Below are 18039 nucleotides of genomic sequence, written 5' to 3' on the forward strand. Positions count from 1 at the left end.
CCAGCTCAATCAGAACAGCTCCACTCTGTGTCTGACCCTGGGAGTGTGTGATGGGACAGTGTAGAGGGACTTCACTCTGTGTCTGACCCTGGGAGTGTGTGATGGGATGGCGTAGAGGGACTTCACTCTGTGTCTGACCCCAGGAGTGTGTGATGGGACGGTGTGGAGGGAGTTTGTCTACCCTGCACTCTGCTCCCCTGGGATTGTACTGTGGGACATGTGGATGGTAAAAGGCTGAGATTGAGAATTGGGGGGTGCAGTGGATTTTGTGTGTTTTGGGATGTTGTTTCTTTGCTTTCAGTGATGAATATGTTTCTTGTCTCTGTGTGAACAGGGCACTGTGGACGTGGGGCTCATCGATTCTACCTGTGCCTCTGATAACCCTGACAGGTGAGGCTCACCGTCACAGCGACATGTGGCCATTTGCCCCAATCTGTTCCACCATTTGCTGATCTCAGGGGTTCTGACTGGGTTCAGGAGAACTTTGTGATCAGTAGGTCACCAGCCCAATGAGCAAGGCACCGTTACTGATTTGGTTCTGGGAAATGAGGCAGGACAAAGTGGAGCAATGGGGGTATGCCCAGGAAACGACGATCATAATGCCATGAGGTTTAGAATAGTTCTGGGAAAGAATACAGAGCAGTCCAATAAATAGTCAACTGCAGAAGGACCATTTTCAGTGGGATGAGAATGGATCCGATCTGGGTCAAAGCTTGGCCAGTGAAACTCTGAATGTTGGGACACCTTTACAGTGGAAATGTTTCAGCAACAGGGAGAAATGAAATCCAGAGTTCACCAGGTGACCGGACAGAGAGAGTGTGGAACAGATCTGAGCAGAAAGTATGCAGCAGGACCAGGTTATTGACAAGTGGGAATCGGCTGATTACAGGAAGTTCAGAGTTAATAAGAAAATAAAAGGGGCAAATGTCGAGCACTGGAAAAGATCAGGGCCAGCAGAAAAAGGAACCCAGAGGGCATGTGAATGGGTGCGGGCTGAAGGAGAGGTCGGGCCAATCAGAGGCCAGAAAGGAAATCCACTCACAGAGGCAGAGGGTGTGGGTGAGGGTCTGAATGAGAATTTACATCAGGCTTCGTCACGCTGTTGGTGCTGGAGGCTCAGTGAAGGAAATTGTTGTGAGTAACTGTAAGGATGGATAAAGAGGAGGTACTGGAAAGGCCAGCTGCACTTTGACTGGCCCAACTGGGATGTGAACGACAGGAAGCTAAGTGTCCAAAGAGTCACAGCCCTCAGAATGAGGAACTCTCCACCTTGTCGGGGCCTTTAACCTGAAACTCTGTCCCTGGTTAAAGAGTTACGGCCGAGGGACACAACCTCATGGTATCCACCCTGTTGGCTCCTCTCTGGGTAATGCTGTGGCAAACAGAACACAGTGGGTTGGGATGAATGGACTAGCAACCAATAACCAATGGGGGCACAGGGATCAGTGCTGGGGCCTCAGCTGTTTGCTGTTAATGACTTGGTTGTAGTGCAGCCCAATCTGTTGCTGATACAGTCAGCAGCCTGCAGAGGGATAGAGGGAGGTGAGAGTGGGCAGGGAGTTGGTGGGGAAATGTGAGGTTAGCCACTTTGCAAGGGAAGGAACAGCAAATTATTGATTTAACTGGAGTTAGACTACAAAGTTTTGTGGTACAAAGGGATCTGGGGGCTTGAAGCCCACAGGAGGAACATGAAGGTACAGCAGGTAACCAGGAAGCTCCTGAAACGTTGGTCTTTGTTGCAAGGGGTACAGAGTGTAACAGTGGGAGGCTTTGATGCAACTTTGCAGGGCATTGGTGAGAGCACACCTGGGGATGCTGTGGACCATTTTGGTCACCATATTTAAAGAAGGATGTGCTAATGCTGGAGAAAGTGGAGAGAAGGTTCACGGGTTAGTTCCTGGGATGAAGTTGATGACATGTGAGTTTGGAAGAAGAAGTGATCCTATTGCAACATATAAGGTTCTGATGGGACTGACAGGGTGGGTGCTGAGAGGATGCTTCCCCCCCCTTGGGGGTATCTGGAACCAGGAGGGATGGTTTCAGAACAAGGGGTTGCCCACCTCAGATGGAGATGAGGAGGACTTTCCTCTCTCAGAGGGCAGTGACTCCAGAATTCTCTCCCCCGAGAGCGGTGGAGACAAGAGTCACTGAATATATTCGAGGTGGAGACTGACAGACATGTGAATATAAGGGGGAGGAGGGGTGTGGGGGAGTGGGAGAGTGGTGCTGAGGCCAAGACTGGATCAGCCATGATCTCATTGACTGGTGGGGCGGGCTGATCTTCTCCACCTCGTGTTTCTCATGTTCTTGTGAAACTTTCTGGGCTTCCTCAAAAATCTAGTGGATGATTTGTCCTAGTGGCTCGTCACAGACCCTCACGGACTGTGCTGTCACACTATCATCACTCTGCTCCTGGGAAATGGCTCCAGCAACCTTCCCAAACTCATGGGCTGTGTGTTTCCCGGTTTGTTCTCCAACTCCTTCTCTCATCCATGGGTTGACTGTTTTCCGATGAAACGACAGACTTCCCAAATCCAAAGGTTTTGGAAAACTCTGCCCAACCTGCAGTTTCCCCTTCAACAGTTTTTCCTTTCTTGTTGGATTGGGACTGGGAACAACTGAATGAGCAAGAGGAGGATTGAAATTGGAATAAAAAAAGTCTCAGCGACGGTCACCATGAAGTTATCAGGTCACCATAAAGGCCCCAATGTGGAGAATCTGACCTGCAGGTGCCCCAGGATCAGCCAGTATGGGTCACTCGTTACTCTGTGAGCTGGTCCAGGTGAAACTGAACCTGGCCCCCACCCCCGATCCCAGCCCCGCCCCACCCCTGATCCCTGCCCCACCCCTGATCCCTGCCCCACCCCTGATCCCTGCCCCGCCCCCGATCCCAGCCTCGCCCCTGATCCCAGGGGAAACCACCTATTTGTTTTACTCACACAGTTCCCCTCATGTCTCCCCCCGTCGCTGCCTGTCCTCCTCTTCGCCACGTCCCCCCACGCTCACCGCGTGTCTCCCTATCACCGCGTCCGCCCCCCCCCCCCCCCATCGCCGCCTGTCCTCCTCCTCGCCACGTCACCCCACGCTCACCGCGTGTCCATCCCTGTCACGGTGTGTCCTCTCCCGGTCGCTACATGTCTCCCTCCCACACCATGTGTCCCCCCACTAACCATGTGTCCCCCCCCCGTCACCGTGTGTCGTTCCCCCCACACCCCGTATACCCCCTCCCCTCACACCACGTATCCTGATTCCCTACATTCACTTCACAGGGATATACTACAGTCATAGAGCATACATAGAACATTGAACACTACAGCACAGTACAGGCCCTTCGGCCCACGATGTCGTGCTGACATTTTATCCTGCTCTAAGATCTATCTAACCCTTCCCTCCCACATAGCCCCCCATTTCTCTATCATTCATGTGTCTATCTAAGAGTCTCTTAAATGTCCCTAATGTATCTGCCCCCACAACCTCTGCTGGCAGTGTGTTCCACACACCCACCACTCTCTGTGTAAAAAAACTTGTCTCTGACATCCCCCTTATACCTTCCTCCAATCACCTTAAAATTATGTCCCCTCGTGTTAGCCATTGTCACCCTGGGGAAAAGTCTCTGACTGTCCACTCGATCTATGCCTCTTATCATCTTGTACACCTCTATCGAGTCACCTCTCATCCTCGTTCTCTCCAAAGAGAAAAGCCCCAGCTCACTCAACCTATCCTCATAAGACAGGCATGTGTCATTAATGTGGTCACATCATCTTTCCCTGCTCCCTCCCTGCTCTGTCACCCCTCTCTCTGGGGTAAGGGATGTGAGGAGGGTGATGCTCCCTCTTTTAACTAGATTGACTTTTTTAGGCCGAACTCCTTCCTGATAATCACAGCAAACAGGGTGATTCACTGTAACGCTGACAGCCCTGAGGTGATGCACCACTGGATCACACTGCTTCAGAGACCCAAAGGCCACGTCAATGGACAAGAGTTCATCATCCGCGGTAAGAGATAGTCAGTGTGTGCACGGGGACCGGTCATTGGGCATTGGGGCGAGGGGAGGGGGCAGTGTGTGGGCCAGATTCTAATCCCCGAGGAGATGGAGCAGAGCTCGGGGTGGGTGGGGGTGAAGTGGAAGACCGTGACTGTGACCACATTCTCTGTGCCAGAGCCCAGTGTCCCAGCCTCCTGCCCACCTCACAACCCCATCTACAATCCCGCAGTACTACAGCACACAATCAGGCCCTTTGGCTCTTGCTACCCTTTTGCTCTTAATATAGCTACAGAAACCCTTGGGATTCTCTTCCACCCTGTCTGCCAGAGCAACCTCATGTCCTCTTTTTGCCCTCCTGATTTCTCTCCTAAGTGTTCTCTTGCATTTTTTATACTCCTCAAGCGCCTCATTTCATCCTAACTGCCTATACCTGATATGCACCTCCTTCATTTTCTTTACCAAGGCCTCAATATCCTTCAATAATCAACGTTTCCTAAACCTGGTAGCCTTGCCTTTTATTCTAACAGGAACATACAGATTCTGTACTCTCAATATTTTACTTTTGAAAGCATCCCACTTATCAAGCATCTCTTTGCCAGAAAACAGCCCATCCCAATCCACGCCTGCCGGATCCCTTCTGATGCCCTCGAAATTGGCCTTACTCCAATTTAGAATCTCAACCTGAGGACCAGTCCTGTCCTTCTCCATAATTATCTTGAAACTAATGGAATTGTGATCACTAGATCCAAAGTGTTCCCCTGCACAATCATAGAAACTAACAGCATAGGAGGCCATTCAGCCCATCGTATCCATGGCCCACTTCCCCACTCCAGGCCTGCAGGTCAGGGGTCTTCAGGTGCTCATCCAGGCAGCCCTCAAGTGATGAAGGTCTCTGCCTCCACCTCCCTCACAGTCAGTGAGTTCCAGATATCCAAAACAGTGAAAGAAATTCCCCGAGTCCCCAATCAGGTAACCTAATTCAACACACTGTCCCCCAGTCACTGACCTCCCTGCTGGGGAACCACTCCTTCCCAGTCACTGATCTCCCTGCTGGGGAACCGCTCCTTCCCAGTCACCCTGTCTGGGCTTCCCATCACTGTTCACACCTCAGTGAAACCTCCCCTCAGCCCCCTCTGTCCTAATGACACCCCCAGCCCAGACAGTTTCTCCTTAGAATGAGAACTCTCCAGCCTGGGCAACACCCTCATAAATCCCCTCCGAACCCTCGCTGGGGCAGTCACATCCTTCCTGTGGTGTGGTGACTAGGTCTGTCCCCCAGTGACCAGAACTGTCCCCAGTGACCAGATCCGTCCCCAGTGACCAGGTCTGTCTGGGGGGTAGAAGGGGATGTCTCTCCATTCTCATGGGGGCCTGTGCTGGGGTCTCACTGTGCTGGGGGTCTCTGTGTTGTGTCCCCCATCACCAGGGGTCTCCGTGCCATGTCCCCCACCACCAATGTTGGGGGTCTCTGTGCCAGGGGTGGTGTTCTCCATATTGTGTTCCCTGTCGTTGGGGGTCTCTGTGCCAGTGGGTGGTGGAGGTGGGGTGTTCTCCATGCTATGTCCCCATTGCCGGCGGTCTCCGTGCCGGTGGGGGGGTGTTCTCTGTGCTGTGTCCCCCATCGCCGGGGGTCTCCGTGCCGGTGGGGGTCTCTGTGCTCTCTCCCCCATCGTTGGGGGTCTCTGTGCCAGAGGGGGTCTCTTGTGCTGGTGGGGGTCTCCATGCTGTGTCCCCATTGTTGGGGGTCTCTGTGCCGGGGTGAGGTGTTCTCCGTGCTGTGTCCCCATTGCCGGGGATCTCTGTGCCGGTGGGGGTCTCCATGCTGTGTCCTCATCGTTGGGGGTCTCTGTGCCTGGGTGAGGTGTTCTCCGTGCTGTGTCCCCATTGCTGGGGGTCTCTGTGCTGGTGGGAGTCTCCGTGCTGTGTCCCCCATTGTTGGGGGTCTCTGTGCCGGGGTGAGGTGTTCTCTGTGCTGTGTCCCCATTGCCAGGGGTCTCTGTGCCGGTGGGGGTCTCCGTGCTGTGTCCCCCATCGTTGGGGGTCTCTGCCTGTGGGGTGTTCTCTGTGCTGTGTCCCCATCGCCCAGGCTGTGACCACCTACCTTCTATCTCCAGGCTGGCTGCACAAGGAGGTGGCGAGCCGGGGAAGGATGGCTTCGCTGAAGCTCCGTAAACGCTGGTTCCTGCTCAACACGAACTCGCTGGATTACTACAAGTCTCCGGAGCATAGCGGCTCCAAACTGGGCACCTTGGTGCTCAACAGCCTCTGCTCTGTCATTCTGCCCAGTGACGACGCAACCTTCCGCCAGACAGGTACCTGAGACCCTGCTGTGTGTCCGAGTGCTGGACAGTGAGGGCCATTCAGCCCAGCACACGGCTTTACCTTGGGCCAGGGCACTCGGCCCCTCCAGCCCATACTGCCAAACAGCGAGGTCAGAGCTGGTCATCCTGTTCACTGGGATGGACAGGAGCTGACCACAAGGCTCTGTGTCTCACTGTTTATGGAGAGCTTGGATAGCTAATGAGGACAAGCTGCCCGCTAGTGGCAGCTTAACAGTTAATTGGGTGGTCATCCAGGACTAGTTAACTAGTAAAAACTGTTGGTTAGGACTGGTTAGCTAGTGATAACTGTCGATTGGGGCTGGGAATTAAATGTTGTTCTTTTGCTAATGTACAGTGTGGGTGGGTTCAACTTCACCGGAGTTCACAGGGGGCTTCAGGCTGGGTTGGGGGTTGATACAAAACTTCAGGGTTAAATGTATTGGTTTATTATTGTCCACTGTACCGAGGTACAGTGAAAAACTTGTCTTGCACACTGTTCGTACAGATCAATTCATTACACAGTGCATTGAGGTAGTACAGGGTAAAATAATAACAGAACACAGAGTAAAGTGCCACAGCTACAGGGAAGTGCATTGCAGGTAGACAATAAGGTGCAAGGTCACAACAAGATAAGAAAAGATATCTTTATTAGTCACATGTACGTCGAAACACACAGTGAAATCACCTTTTGCGTAGAGGGTTCTGGGGGAACCCCACAAGTGTCGCCATGCTTCCGGCTTCAACATGGCATGTCCACAACTTCCTAACCCGTACGTCTTTGGAATGTGGGAGGAAACCGGAGCACCCGGAGGAAACCCACGCAGACATGGGGAGAACATACAAACTCCTTACAGACGGCCGGCAGAATTGAACACAGGTTGCTGGCGCATTCCCTGCCTTGTGAGGTCAAGAATCCATCTCATCGTATAAGAGAACTATTCAATAATCTTATCACAGTGGGACAGAAGCTGTCCTTGAGCCTGGTGGTATGTGCCCTCAGGCTCCTGTATCTGCTCCCTGATGTGAGAGTGGAGAAGAGAGAATGACCTGGGTGGGTGGGTGGGGTCTTTGATTATGCTGGCTGCTTCAGCAAGGCAGTGAGAGGTATAGACAGAGTCCATGGAGTGGAGGCTGGTTTCCGTGATGTGCTGGGCTGTGTCCACAACTCTCTGCAGTTTCTTCTGGTCCCGGGCAGAGCAGTTGCCACACCAAGCCGTGATACATCCAGATAGGATGCTTTCTATGGTGCATCGATAAAAGTTGGTGAGTGTTAAAGGGAACATGCCAACTTTCTTTAGCCTCCTGAAGAAGCAGAGGTGCTGGCGAGCTTTCTTGGCCATGGTGTCTGTGTGATTTGACCAGGACAGGCTGTTGGTGATGTTTACTCCAAGGAACTCGAAGCTCTCAACTCCCTTGACCTCAGCACCGTTGATGTAGACAGGTGCATATGTACCGCCCCTGTTATGTTTGTTCTTCATCACAAGACAAACTTGGTGTGGGTTTAACATCCGAACATTTATTAAAAACAACAACAGACTGCACAGACTTACAACAGACAGGCTGGTTGCTTTTCCCGCTCAGGTGTCAACAGGTTTTCATGTATTGGAAGGTTAGTGCATATGCGTCGACCATCAGCATTTGGGCTGGTGAAAGGCTGTTCTGCAGTGGCGCACTTCTGTAAATCATTAGACTTCTATTGGAAATTCTCTCGTCCACCTTGCGCTTTCTTCATGAGACCCTTCACCACCTTAACTGAACTCTCTGCTAGGCCATTAGATTTTGGGTGATGTGGGCTTGAGGTTATATGTCGAAACCCCCCCAAATATTGACAAAGGATTCAAATTCACTGCTTGAAAATTGTGGACCATTGTCTGATACTACTACACATGGAACTCCATGCCTCGCAAACACAGCTTTCAGGAACGTGATAACTGCTTTGCTGGACATTGATTGCGGTGTCGCAACCTCTGGGTAATTGGAAAAGTAGTCTGTTACAACAATATGGCTCCTTCCACTACAGTCAAGTAAATCCACTCCGACTTTGAAATACAGCCTGTCTGGTACAGGGTGTGGTGTAAGTGGTTCTGCTTGCTGCTTTGGTCTGTAGGTAAGGCATATTTCACATGAAGCAGTGGTCCGGCTAATGCCTTGGTTCATTCTTGGCCAGTACATCACTTCACATGCTCTACGTTTACATTTTTCCTCCCCAAGGTGCCCTTCGTGTATCTTCTGGAGCATCTCCTTGCATAGAACAAATCTGTTCCCTTTAAAAACCATATCTTTCACTACTGACAGTTCAGCTCTGCATACCCAATAATCCTGAATACACATTGGACAGTCATCCTTTGCTGCTGGCCATCCTTTCCATATTGTATCCTTGAGTACTTTCATTGTTTCATCTGTCTCTGCTGCTTTCCTAATCTGCTCTGTTGTATCCAGAGATACTGAAAGAGAGGTGACTATCATGTCAACATTGGCCTGTATATCTGCATTAACCTGTTGGTCACTCTTTTCTGTCTTGTCGACTGCTCGAGACAGAGCATCAGCAGCAAACATATATTTTCCCAGTGTGTAGATCATCTTCACATCATATTTCTGCAGCCTTATCAACGTAGGCTGTATCCTCATGAGACAGTCATTCAGTGGTTTGGACATAATTGAGACCAATGGTTTATGGTCTGCACTTCAATAGCTTCCCATAGATGTACTGATGGAACCTTTCACATGCATATGTACTGGTGGGAAGCTCTTTGTCTATTTATGCATAGTTGGCTTCTGCACTTGTTAAAGCTCTTGATGCATAGGCCACAGGTTGCCATCTGCCATCATGTTGCTGCAGTAGCACTGATTCAAAGCCGTGCCGGGACGCATCAGCTGATATCCTGATACACCTTTTCGGATCATAAAATTTCAGCACGGGCTCTTCAGTTAGGACCACTTTCAACGTCTGGAAACACTCTTCTTGCACATGAGACCAAATCCATTCATTTTATTGCTCAAGGAGTGACCTACGTGGTGCTGACACCGTTGACAGTCGAGGGATGAACTTAGCCAGGTAAGTCACCATCCCTAAGAAACGTCTCACCTCTTTGTTTTGGGGCCTCTCCATGTTTTCAATGGCTGACGTCTTTCTTGGGTCAGGCTTCACTCCCTCTTCAGATATGACATCTCCTATGAGGGTCAGTGTCTTCACACCAAACTCACATTTCTCTTTATTTAATTTCAAATTGACATTCCTTGTCACGTCAAGCACTTGTCTCAGTCGAGTATCGTGTTCCTCCTTGGCGGAACCCCAGACGATGATGTCATCCATCATGGTCTCGACACCAGGTATGCCCTCAAAAATCATGTGGATGGTTTTATGGTAGACTTCTGGTGCGGAATGGATCCCATATGGCAGCCGAAGATAGCGATATCTTCCATATGGCGTGTTAAAAGTGCACAGTCTCAAACTTGCCTCATCAAGCTTCATCTGCCAAAATCCAGACAATGCGTCAAGCTTGCTAAACCATTTAACACCTGAAAACCGAGACATGATCTCCTCCCGTGTTGGCAATTTAAAATGCTCTCTCTTGATGGCTTTATTGAGATCTCTTGGGTCTAGACAGATCCGCAATGCTCCATTTTTCTTTTGCACAATGACAAGTGAACTCACCCAATCTGTTGGTTCTTCAGTTTTCTGTATGACATTCATTCATCACATTCGTGCTAGTTCTTGTTTAAATTTATCTCTAAGTTGAAACGGAACTTTCCTGCATGCATGGACAACAGGAGCCACTGTGTCATCTATGTGAGTCTTGTGGACACCAGGTGAGCATCCGAGCCCCTCAAAGACATCTGCATACTCTTCCATGAGTGTTGTGTGGTCATCTTTGGTATGTGAAGCTACTATGAAAATTCTTTTCACTAGGTTGAGCTTTTCACATGCACTCAGACCTAATATTGGCTGTACTCTTTTCTACAATCAGTAGCTGTGATTTTAAGTGCTGCCCTTTGTGCTTAAGGGTTACCATACATCCTCCTTTTACTGGAACTTTCTCTCCAGTGTAGCCTGTCGCTTTTAACTTCACAGGGTAAATCTTACTCTTTACTGTGAGGGTCTTATAATCATCCATGGATAACAGATTCACCTGAGCTCCGGTGTCAAGCTTGAATAGAATTACTGTCTCATTCACAGTTACTGGAACAATCCATTCTGTTTTACCAGCAGCCACAGTCTGTCCAGAATCCACAAAGAATTCCTCCATTTTCTCATTAACTGTGTGCACCTTTCTCTTGTTAGTCCCAGCTTGCAGCACCTTGCAAAGTGATTCTTCTTCCCACAGCTATTGCAGGACTTCCCATAAGCAGGGCACATCTTTGGAATGTGTTTACCTCCACATCTGCTGCATTTGCTGTTTGAGCCTTCCTCTTTGATTTGCTGTTGCTTTCGGAAATGCCTTGGGAGCTGCTTCTCTGTTTTCACAGCATGTACTGTTGTGTCTGCTCTGTACAGCTCCTTAGCTTGTGCTCGTGTGGTACCTGCTGACCTACATGTATTCACTGCCTTTTCCAGCATCAAATCTTTTTCACGCAACAGTCTTTCTGTGAGTCTATTATCTGGAATTCCACAAAATATTCTGTCTTTAACTAGCGAGTTTCTCAAATCTCCAAATTCACAAGACTTACTCAGTGTGTGAAGCTCAGCTAAGTATTTGTTGAAGCTAACACCTTGTTTCTGGTCACAGGAAAAGAATTTATATCCCTCAAATGTGATGTTTTTACTTGAGATAAAATACTCCTCAAATTTTTCCATCAAGGTGCCGAACTCAAAAGCTGTCTCTTCAATTTGAAAGCTGTTATAGATGCCCAAAGCATCTGCACCAATCACGTGCAGAAAAATAGACGCTTTCAATTTTTCATCGTTCCTTCCTACTCCACTAGCATCTAAATATATGTTGAATCGCTGTTTGAAGCATTTCCAATTATCGGCTAGATTGCCAGTAAACCGCATAGGCGTGGGAGGACTTAGAACCATAGAACAATACGGCACAATACAGGGCCTTCGGCCCACCATGTTGTGCCGACCTTCAAACCACACCTAAGACTATCTAACACCTTCCTCCCACATATCCCTCTAATTTAAATTCCTCCATATGCTTATCTAACAATCTCTTGAACTTGCCCAATGTATCAGCCTCCACCACCACCCCAGGCAGCGCATTCCATGCACCAACCACTCTTTGGGTGAAAAACCTCCCTCTGACATCACCCTTGAACTTCCCACCCAGTACCTTAAAGCCATATCCTCTTGCTTTGAGCATTGGTGCCCTGGGAAAGAGGCGCTGGCTGTCCACTCTGTCTATTCCTCTCAATATCTTGTATACCTCTATCATGTCTCCCCTCATCCTCCTCCTCTCCAATGAGAACAGCCCTAGCTCCTTTAGTCTCTCCTCATAATCCATACTCTCTAATCCAGGCAGCATCCTGGTAAATCTCCTCTGCACCCTTTGCAATGCCTCCACACCCTTCCTATAATGAGGCGACCAGAACTGGACACAGTACTCTAAGTGTGGCCTAACCAGAGTTTTGTAAAGCTGCATCATCACTTCGCGGCTCTTAAACTCGATTCCCCCGACTTATGAAAGCTAACATCCCATAAGCTTTCTTAACTACCCTATCCACCTGTGAGGCAACTTTCAGTGATCTGTGGATATGAACCCCCAGAACTCTCTGCTCCTCTACACTGCCCAAAATCCTGCCATTTACCTTGTATTCCACCTTGGAGTTTATCTTTCCAAAGTTACCACCTCACACTTCTCTGGATTGAACTCCATCTGCCACTTGTCAGCTCAGCTCTGCATCCTATCAGTATCCCTCTGCAAGCTTCTACAGCCCTCTACACTATCCACAACACCACCAATCTTAGTGTCATCTGCAAACTTGCTAACCCAGCCTTCCACCCCCTCTAAGTCGTTAATAAATATCACAAAAAGTAGAGGTCCCAGAACCGATCCCTGCGGGACACCACTAGTCACAGCCCTCCAATCCGAATGCACTCCCTCCACCACAACCCTCTGCTTTCTACAGGCAAGACAATTTTGCATCCACATGGCCAAGCTTCCCTGGATCCCTTGGCTTCTGACCTTCTGAAGAAGCCTACCATGCGGAACCTTCTCAAACGCCTTACTAAAATCCATGTAGACTACATCCACTGCACTACCCTCATCAATCTTCCTGGTCACCACCTCAAAGAACCCTATCAGGCTTGTGAGGCAAGATCTTCCCTTCATAAAGCCATTCTGGCTGTCCCTAATCAGTCCATGATTCTCCAAATGCTCATAGATCCTATCTCTTAGAATCCTTTCCATCAGCTTACCCACCACAGACGTAAGGCTCACTGGTCTGTAATTCCCTGGACTATCCCTACTGCCTTTTTTGAATAAGGGGACAACATTTGCCACCCTCTAATCCTCCGGTACCATCCCCGTTGACAACGAGGACTCAAAGATCCTAACCAACGGTACAGCAATCTCCTCCCTCGCCTCACGAAGCAGCCTGGGGAACTCTCGGCCTCTCTCCTGAATCTCTCTCAGCAAATCCGGTGACTGCTGAGCTTCAGGGACAATGTGCTCCCTCGCCACCCCGGCCGGCTTTTTCTCCGTCTTTTTTACAGCTTTTCTTCCGTACTCACTGACTCTCTTTCTGGATTGCACACAGTATTCGTTTACTTTCCTTGTTCAGACCTCACACCAACTTCTGACACCATGTTGTGTTTGTTCTTCATCACAAGACAAACTTGGCGTGGGTTTAACATCTGAACATTTATTAAAACAACAACAACAGACTGCACAGACTTACAACAGACAGGCTGGCTGCTTTTCCCGCTCTTTCCAGCCACTTCCTGTTCCCCCATGTGACCCTTTGCATTGCCTGCTGGGAACTGTAGTTCTTTATTATAACTACATAATAACACATCTTCCCCCTTTCCTGAAGTCAATGACCAGCTCTTTTGTTTTGCTGACATTGAGGGAAAGGTTGTTGTCATGACACCATGTCACTAAGCTCTCTATCTCCTTCCTGTACTTTGACTCATCGTTATTTGACATACGGCCCTCTACGGAGGTATCATGTGCAAACTTGTAGATGGAGTTAGAGCAGAATCTGGCCACACAGTCATGAGTGTATAGGGAGTAGAGTAGGGGGCTGAGGACGCAGCCTTGTGGGGCATCAGCGTTGAGAATAATCGTGCCAGAGGTATCGCTACCTATCCTCACTGATTGCGGTCTGTTGGTCAGAAAGTCAAGGATCCAGTTGCAGAGGGAGGTGTTGAGTCCCATGTCTTGGAGTTTGCTGATGAGTTTGCTTGGAATTATAGTATTGAAGGCAGAGCTGTAGTCAATAAACAATAGTCTAACATATGTGCCTTTACTGTCCAGATGCTCCAGAGATGAGTGTAGGGCCAGGGAGATGGCATCCACTGTAGACGTGTTTCGGCGGTAAGCGAATTGCAGTGGGTCCAGGTTGTCTGGGAGGCTGGAGTTGATGTGTGCCATGACCAGCCTCTCGAAGCACTTCATGATGGTGGATGTCAGAGCCACTGGTCGGTAGTCATTAAGGCATGTTACCTTGTTTTTCTTAGGTACCGGGAGGATAGTAGTCTTCTTAAAACAGGTGGGAACCTCATATTGAAGCAGGGAGAGGTTAAATATATCTGCAAATACCCCCACCAGCTGATCAGCACAATATCTGAGCACATGGCCAGGGACACCTTCCAGACCTGATGCTTCCCTTGGGTTCACTCTATGGAAGACTGATCTTGTGTCCTCGATGGTGACCACGGGTTCAGTTGCGTGGACTGAATGTGGAATTCAGGCTGGGTGCTTGGTTCAGCGTGGCTATTTGGTCAGAGGGGAAGGATGTGCTTTTCTCGAATTTAAACCCACAGTGTACACCGGGGTGGTAAATGGAATTGAATTGAATTGGTTTATTATTGTCACATGTACCGAGGTACAGTGTAAGGGTAGAACAGTTATAATAGAAACAATGAATAGATCTGCAGAGAGCAGCTTGCAACGAGTCGCCATGCTCCAGCGCTATTAAATGACAGGTAATTCAAGAGGGTAACAAGACAACAAACATCCTGGACGGGAAATGACTGGGATGGAGTGACTGCAGACAGGAGGGACACCCAGGGAGTGGTCACCCTGGGACTGAGTGACTGCAGACAGGAGGGACGCCCAGGGAGTGGTCACCCTGGGACGGAGGGACTGCAGCCAGGAGGGACGCCCCAGGGAGTGGTCACCCTGGGACGGAGGGACTGCAGACAGGAGGGACGCCCCAGGGAGTGGTCACCCTGCAGCCACGGAGACCAGGAGACCAGACAGGTGACTGTCTGGAGAGCAGGGACTTTGGTGGGGGTGTCTGGAGCCAACATTGGAGACTGATGGGGATCTGTGCGGGACATGTCACTATTGGAAAGGATGACAGTTATTGGGCAGTTGGAGGTGGTGGTGACTTCCTTGGAACATGAAGAGGAGGAGGCTGGTTCCCCCCTTGTACCTCATCTGTTGTTCAGTAGGATCACAGCTGATGTTTTACCTCCCTTCTACACACCCCAGCAAGAGAATTGCTAACTCCTCACCTGTCCTGTAAAGCCCCTGAAGAATGTTGTGCATTTCAGTGAGATCAGCTCTTATTTTTCTAAACTCTACAGAGAATAGGACATCACTTTGTCATCTGTACATTCCCAGTGACACTGTGGATCCGGTGTCACTCCCAGTGACTCTGGGTGTGGGTCCTGATGACCCTGGGACTGGGTCTGGTGTCACTCCCGGTGACTCTGGGTCTGGGTCCGGTGTCGCTCCCGGTGATTCTGGGTCTGGGTCCAGCGTCACTTCCGGTGACTCTAGGTGTGGGTGCAGTGTGGGTCCTGGTGACTGGGTCCAGTGTCACTCCTGGTAACTGTGTGACTGGGTCCAGTGTTGCCGTCAGGACTGTTAGCCCATGGCTCTGTCAGTGGCCCTGCTCACTCTGCCCTGTGCCCTCTGTAGGTTACTGGCACCTTGTGGTCCATGGCAGGAAGCACTCCTACCGACTCTACACAACACTGCTGCACGAAGCCATGCGCTGGGCCACTGCCATTCAGAACGTCATTGACAACAAGGTTCCCATAGAAACTCCAACTCAGCAGCTGATTCGTGAGATCAAGGTAAGCAGAGGCCACCGATAGGCTCCTAGCTCAGGCTGTCTGCCCATTGGTTACTGATTTCCACAGTGAACTGCAGCCTTGGCCTTCTACTGCTGAGGTGGCTTTTCATTAAACTGTGATTAGTGACAATGAGTTTTCAACCAGTGTCTCCAGATTTTTAATCCAGGGCTCTGAATTACTTATTTTGTGTGTGTGCATGCGTGCACATATGTGTTCTAAACACTTTGAACCCAATAAGAATGTGCAGAGATGCAAGGAATTCTGCAGATGCTGGAATCTGGAGCAATACACAAAAACTGCTGGAGGAACTCAGCAGGTCAGGCAGCATCTATAGAGGGAAATAAACAGTCGATGTTTTGGACCAAAACCCTTCATCAGGACTCGTGCACAGAGAGTTAGCAACCCGAAATGTGAACTCTGATGATGCTGGAGTTTAGAAGGGTCAGAGGGATTTTGGTTAGAACATAGAACAGTACAGCACAGAGACAGACCTTGCAGCCCACAATATTGTGCTGAACTAATGACACTTAATCCCTTCTGCCTGCACAATGTCCACATCCCTCCATTTCCTGCACATCCATGTGCCTGTCTAACGGCCTCTTAAACGCCTCTATCATATCTGCCTCCACCACCACCCCTGGCAGCACATTCCAGGCACCCACCGCTCTGTGTATATAAAAAAAAACTTGCCCAGCACATCTCCTTTGAACTTAAACCCTCTTACTTTAAATGTATGCCCTTTAGTATTAGACATTTTGATCCTGGGAAAAAGATACTGGCTGTGTATTCTATCTATGCCTCTCATAATTTTATAAACTTCTATCAGGACCCCCCCCCCCACCCTCTGCTGCTCAGGAGAAAACAACCCAAGTTTGTCCAACCTCTCATTATAGCTCATGCCCTCTAATCCAGACAGCATCCTGGTGAACCTCTTCTGCTCGCTCTCCAAACCCTCCACATCCTTTACAGGATGCAACCAGAACTGAATGCAATATTGAATTATATCCACATTGAATGATTGAAACATTAAACTTGTCTCCCCATTACATCAGGGACATTTGAGACTCTTAGATATCCACATGAATGATAGAGAAATGCAGGGGGAAGGAGGTGGCTGTGTGGGAGAGAAGGGTTAAATAGATCTTAGAGCAGGATAAAATATCAACACAACATTGTGGGCCAAAGGGCCTGTACTGTGCTGTAATTTTCTATGTTCTGTGGGAGAGTCTAGAATTAGGGGTCACAGTTTAAAAAGAAAGAATCGCCTATTTAAGACAGTAAAGAGATGAAATATTTTCTCTCAGAGGGTGGTGGGTCTCTGGGACTCTCTCCCTCAAAGGGGGGGGGGGGGGTGAAGGCAGAGGGAGGGATTTGTGATGATCAGGGACAGGTGGGAATGAGGAGTTACAACCAGATCACCCAAAGGTAGTACAAGCTCGAGGGGCCAAAAGGCCAGCTCCTGCTCCTTGAGAAACGGCCTCACCAATCAGTAAGAGCATGGCTGATGCAATCCTGGCCTCAACACCACTCTCCCCCACATCCTCTAGTTCTGCGCCTTGAATTTATCCAAAGATCTTGGAACTGCCCCCGGGGGAAACATCCTCTTGGCACCCCCTCAAAATCTTGTGCATTTCCACAAATCACCGCTCATTCTTCTAAACAATCTGCTCACTTCTCTTTGTACATCCACTCCTTCAGCTCAGGACCAACCCCATGAACCTTGCACTGCCTCCACTGTAGGGACTAAGGCAATACACAGATCTCAGGTGTGCTCTCACCAAAGCCCTGTAAAGTCATATCAAAACCCTGCTCTTAATCTCTGCACCTGTTACAATAGTTCTAACAGAGGAGTTGATATCTGGAACACCCTGCCAGAGGAGGTGGTGGGATCAGTCACTACATTTAAGAGGCATTTAGACAGACACGGCACAGACTGATACCATCCTAATGTGGGCAAACAAGATTAGTGTAGATGGGCTAAAAGGTTAGCACAGACATGGTGGGTTGAAGGGCCTGTTTCTGTACAACCCTATAACTTCCTGGTTACCTGAATGTCCCCTGTTCATGCACTGGGATCCCCAGATCCCTCTGCACCCCAACACTTTGTTGTCTCATTTCATTTAAATAACACTTAGTTTTTTTTCCTCCCATTGTTCTTTACAAAGTGGGAAATCTTACCATTTCCCACTCTCTCTGCCAGTTTCCTGACCACTCACCCAGCCTCTCTACGTCTTTGCAGGTTCCGCGTCCTCCTCACAACCTGCTGACCCACCTGTCTTTGTATCAGGATTGGTATTGGTTTATTATTATCACTTGTACTGAGGTACAGTGAAAACTTGTCTTACAAACCGATCATACAGGTCAATTCATTGCACAGTGCAGTTACATTGAGTTGGTACAGAGTCCATTGAAGTAGTACAGGTAAAAACAGTAACAGTACAGAGTAAAGTGTCACAGCTACAGAGAAAGTGCAGTACAATAAGGTGCAACATTACAACAAGGTAGATCATGAGGTCATAGTCCATCTCATTGTATAAGGGAAC

General features: G+C 49.2%; 1 protein-coding gene across 1 annotated transcript in view; it reads left to right on the forward strand.

Annotated features, from left to right (window-relative positions):
* LOC127574309 (unconventional myosin-X-like) overlaps positions 1-15517 on the forward strand; it is a 97290-nt gene extending 81773 nt beyond the window's left edge. The window contains exons 30-33 of the mRNA XM_052023218.1: positions 335-390; positions 3859-3995; positions 6100-6297; positions 15339-15517. Coding sequence (XP_051879178.1) covers positions 335-390; positions 3859-3995; positions 6100-6297; positions 15339-15517 — 570 coding nt within the window. The remainder of the gene's footprint in view (positions 1-334; positions 391-3858; positions 3996-6099; positions 6298-15338) is intronic.
* The last annotated feature ends 2522 nt before the right edge of the window (positions 15518-18039 follow it).

The sequence above is a fragment of the Pristis pectinata genome, chromosome 1 (genome assembly GCF_009764475.1).
Source record: "Pristis pectinata isolate sPriPec2 chromosome 1, sPriPec2.1.pri, whole genome shotgun sequence".
NCBI classification, from domain to species: Eukaryota; Metazoa; Chordata; class Chondrichthyes; order Rhinopristiformes; family Pristidae; genus Pristis; species Pristis pectinata.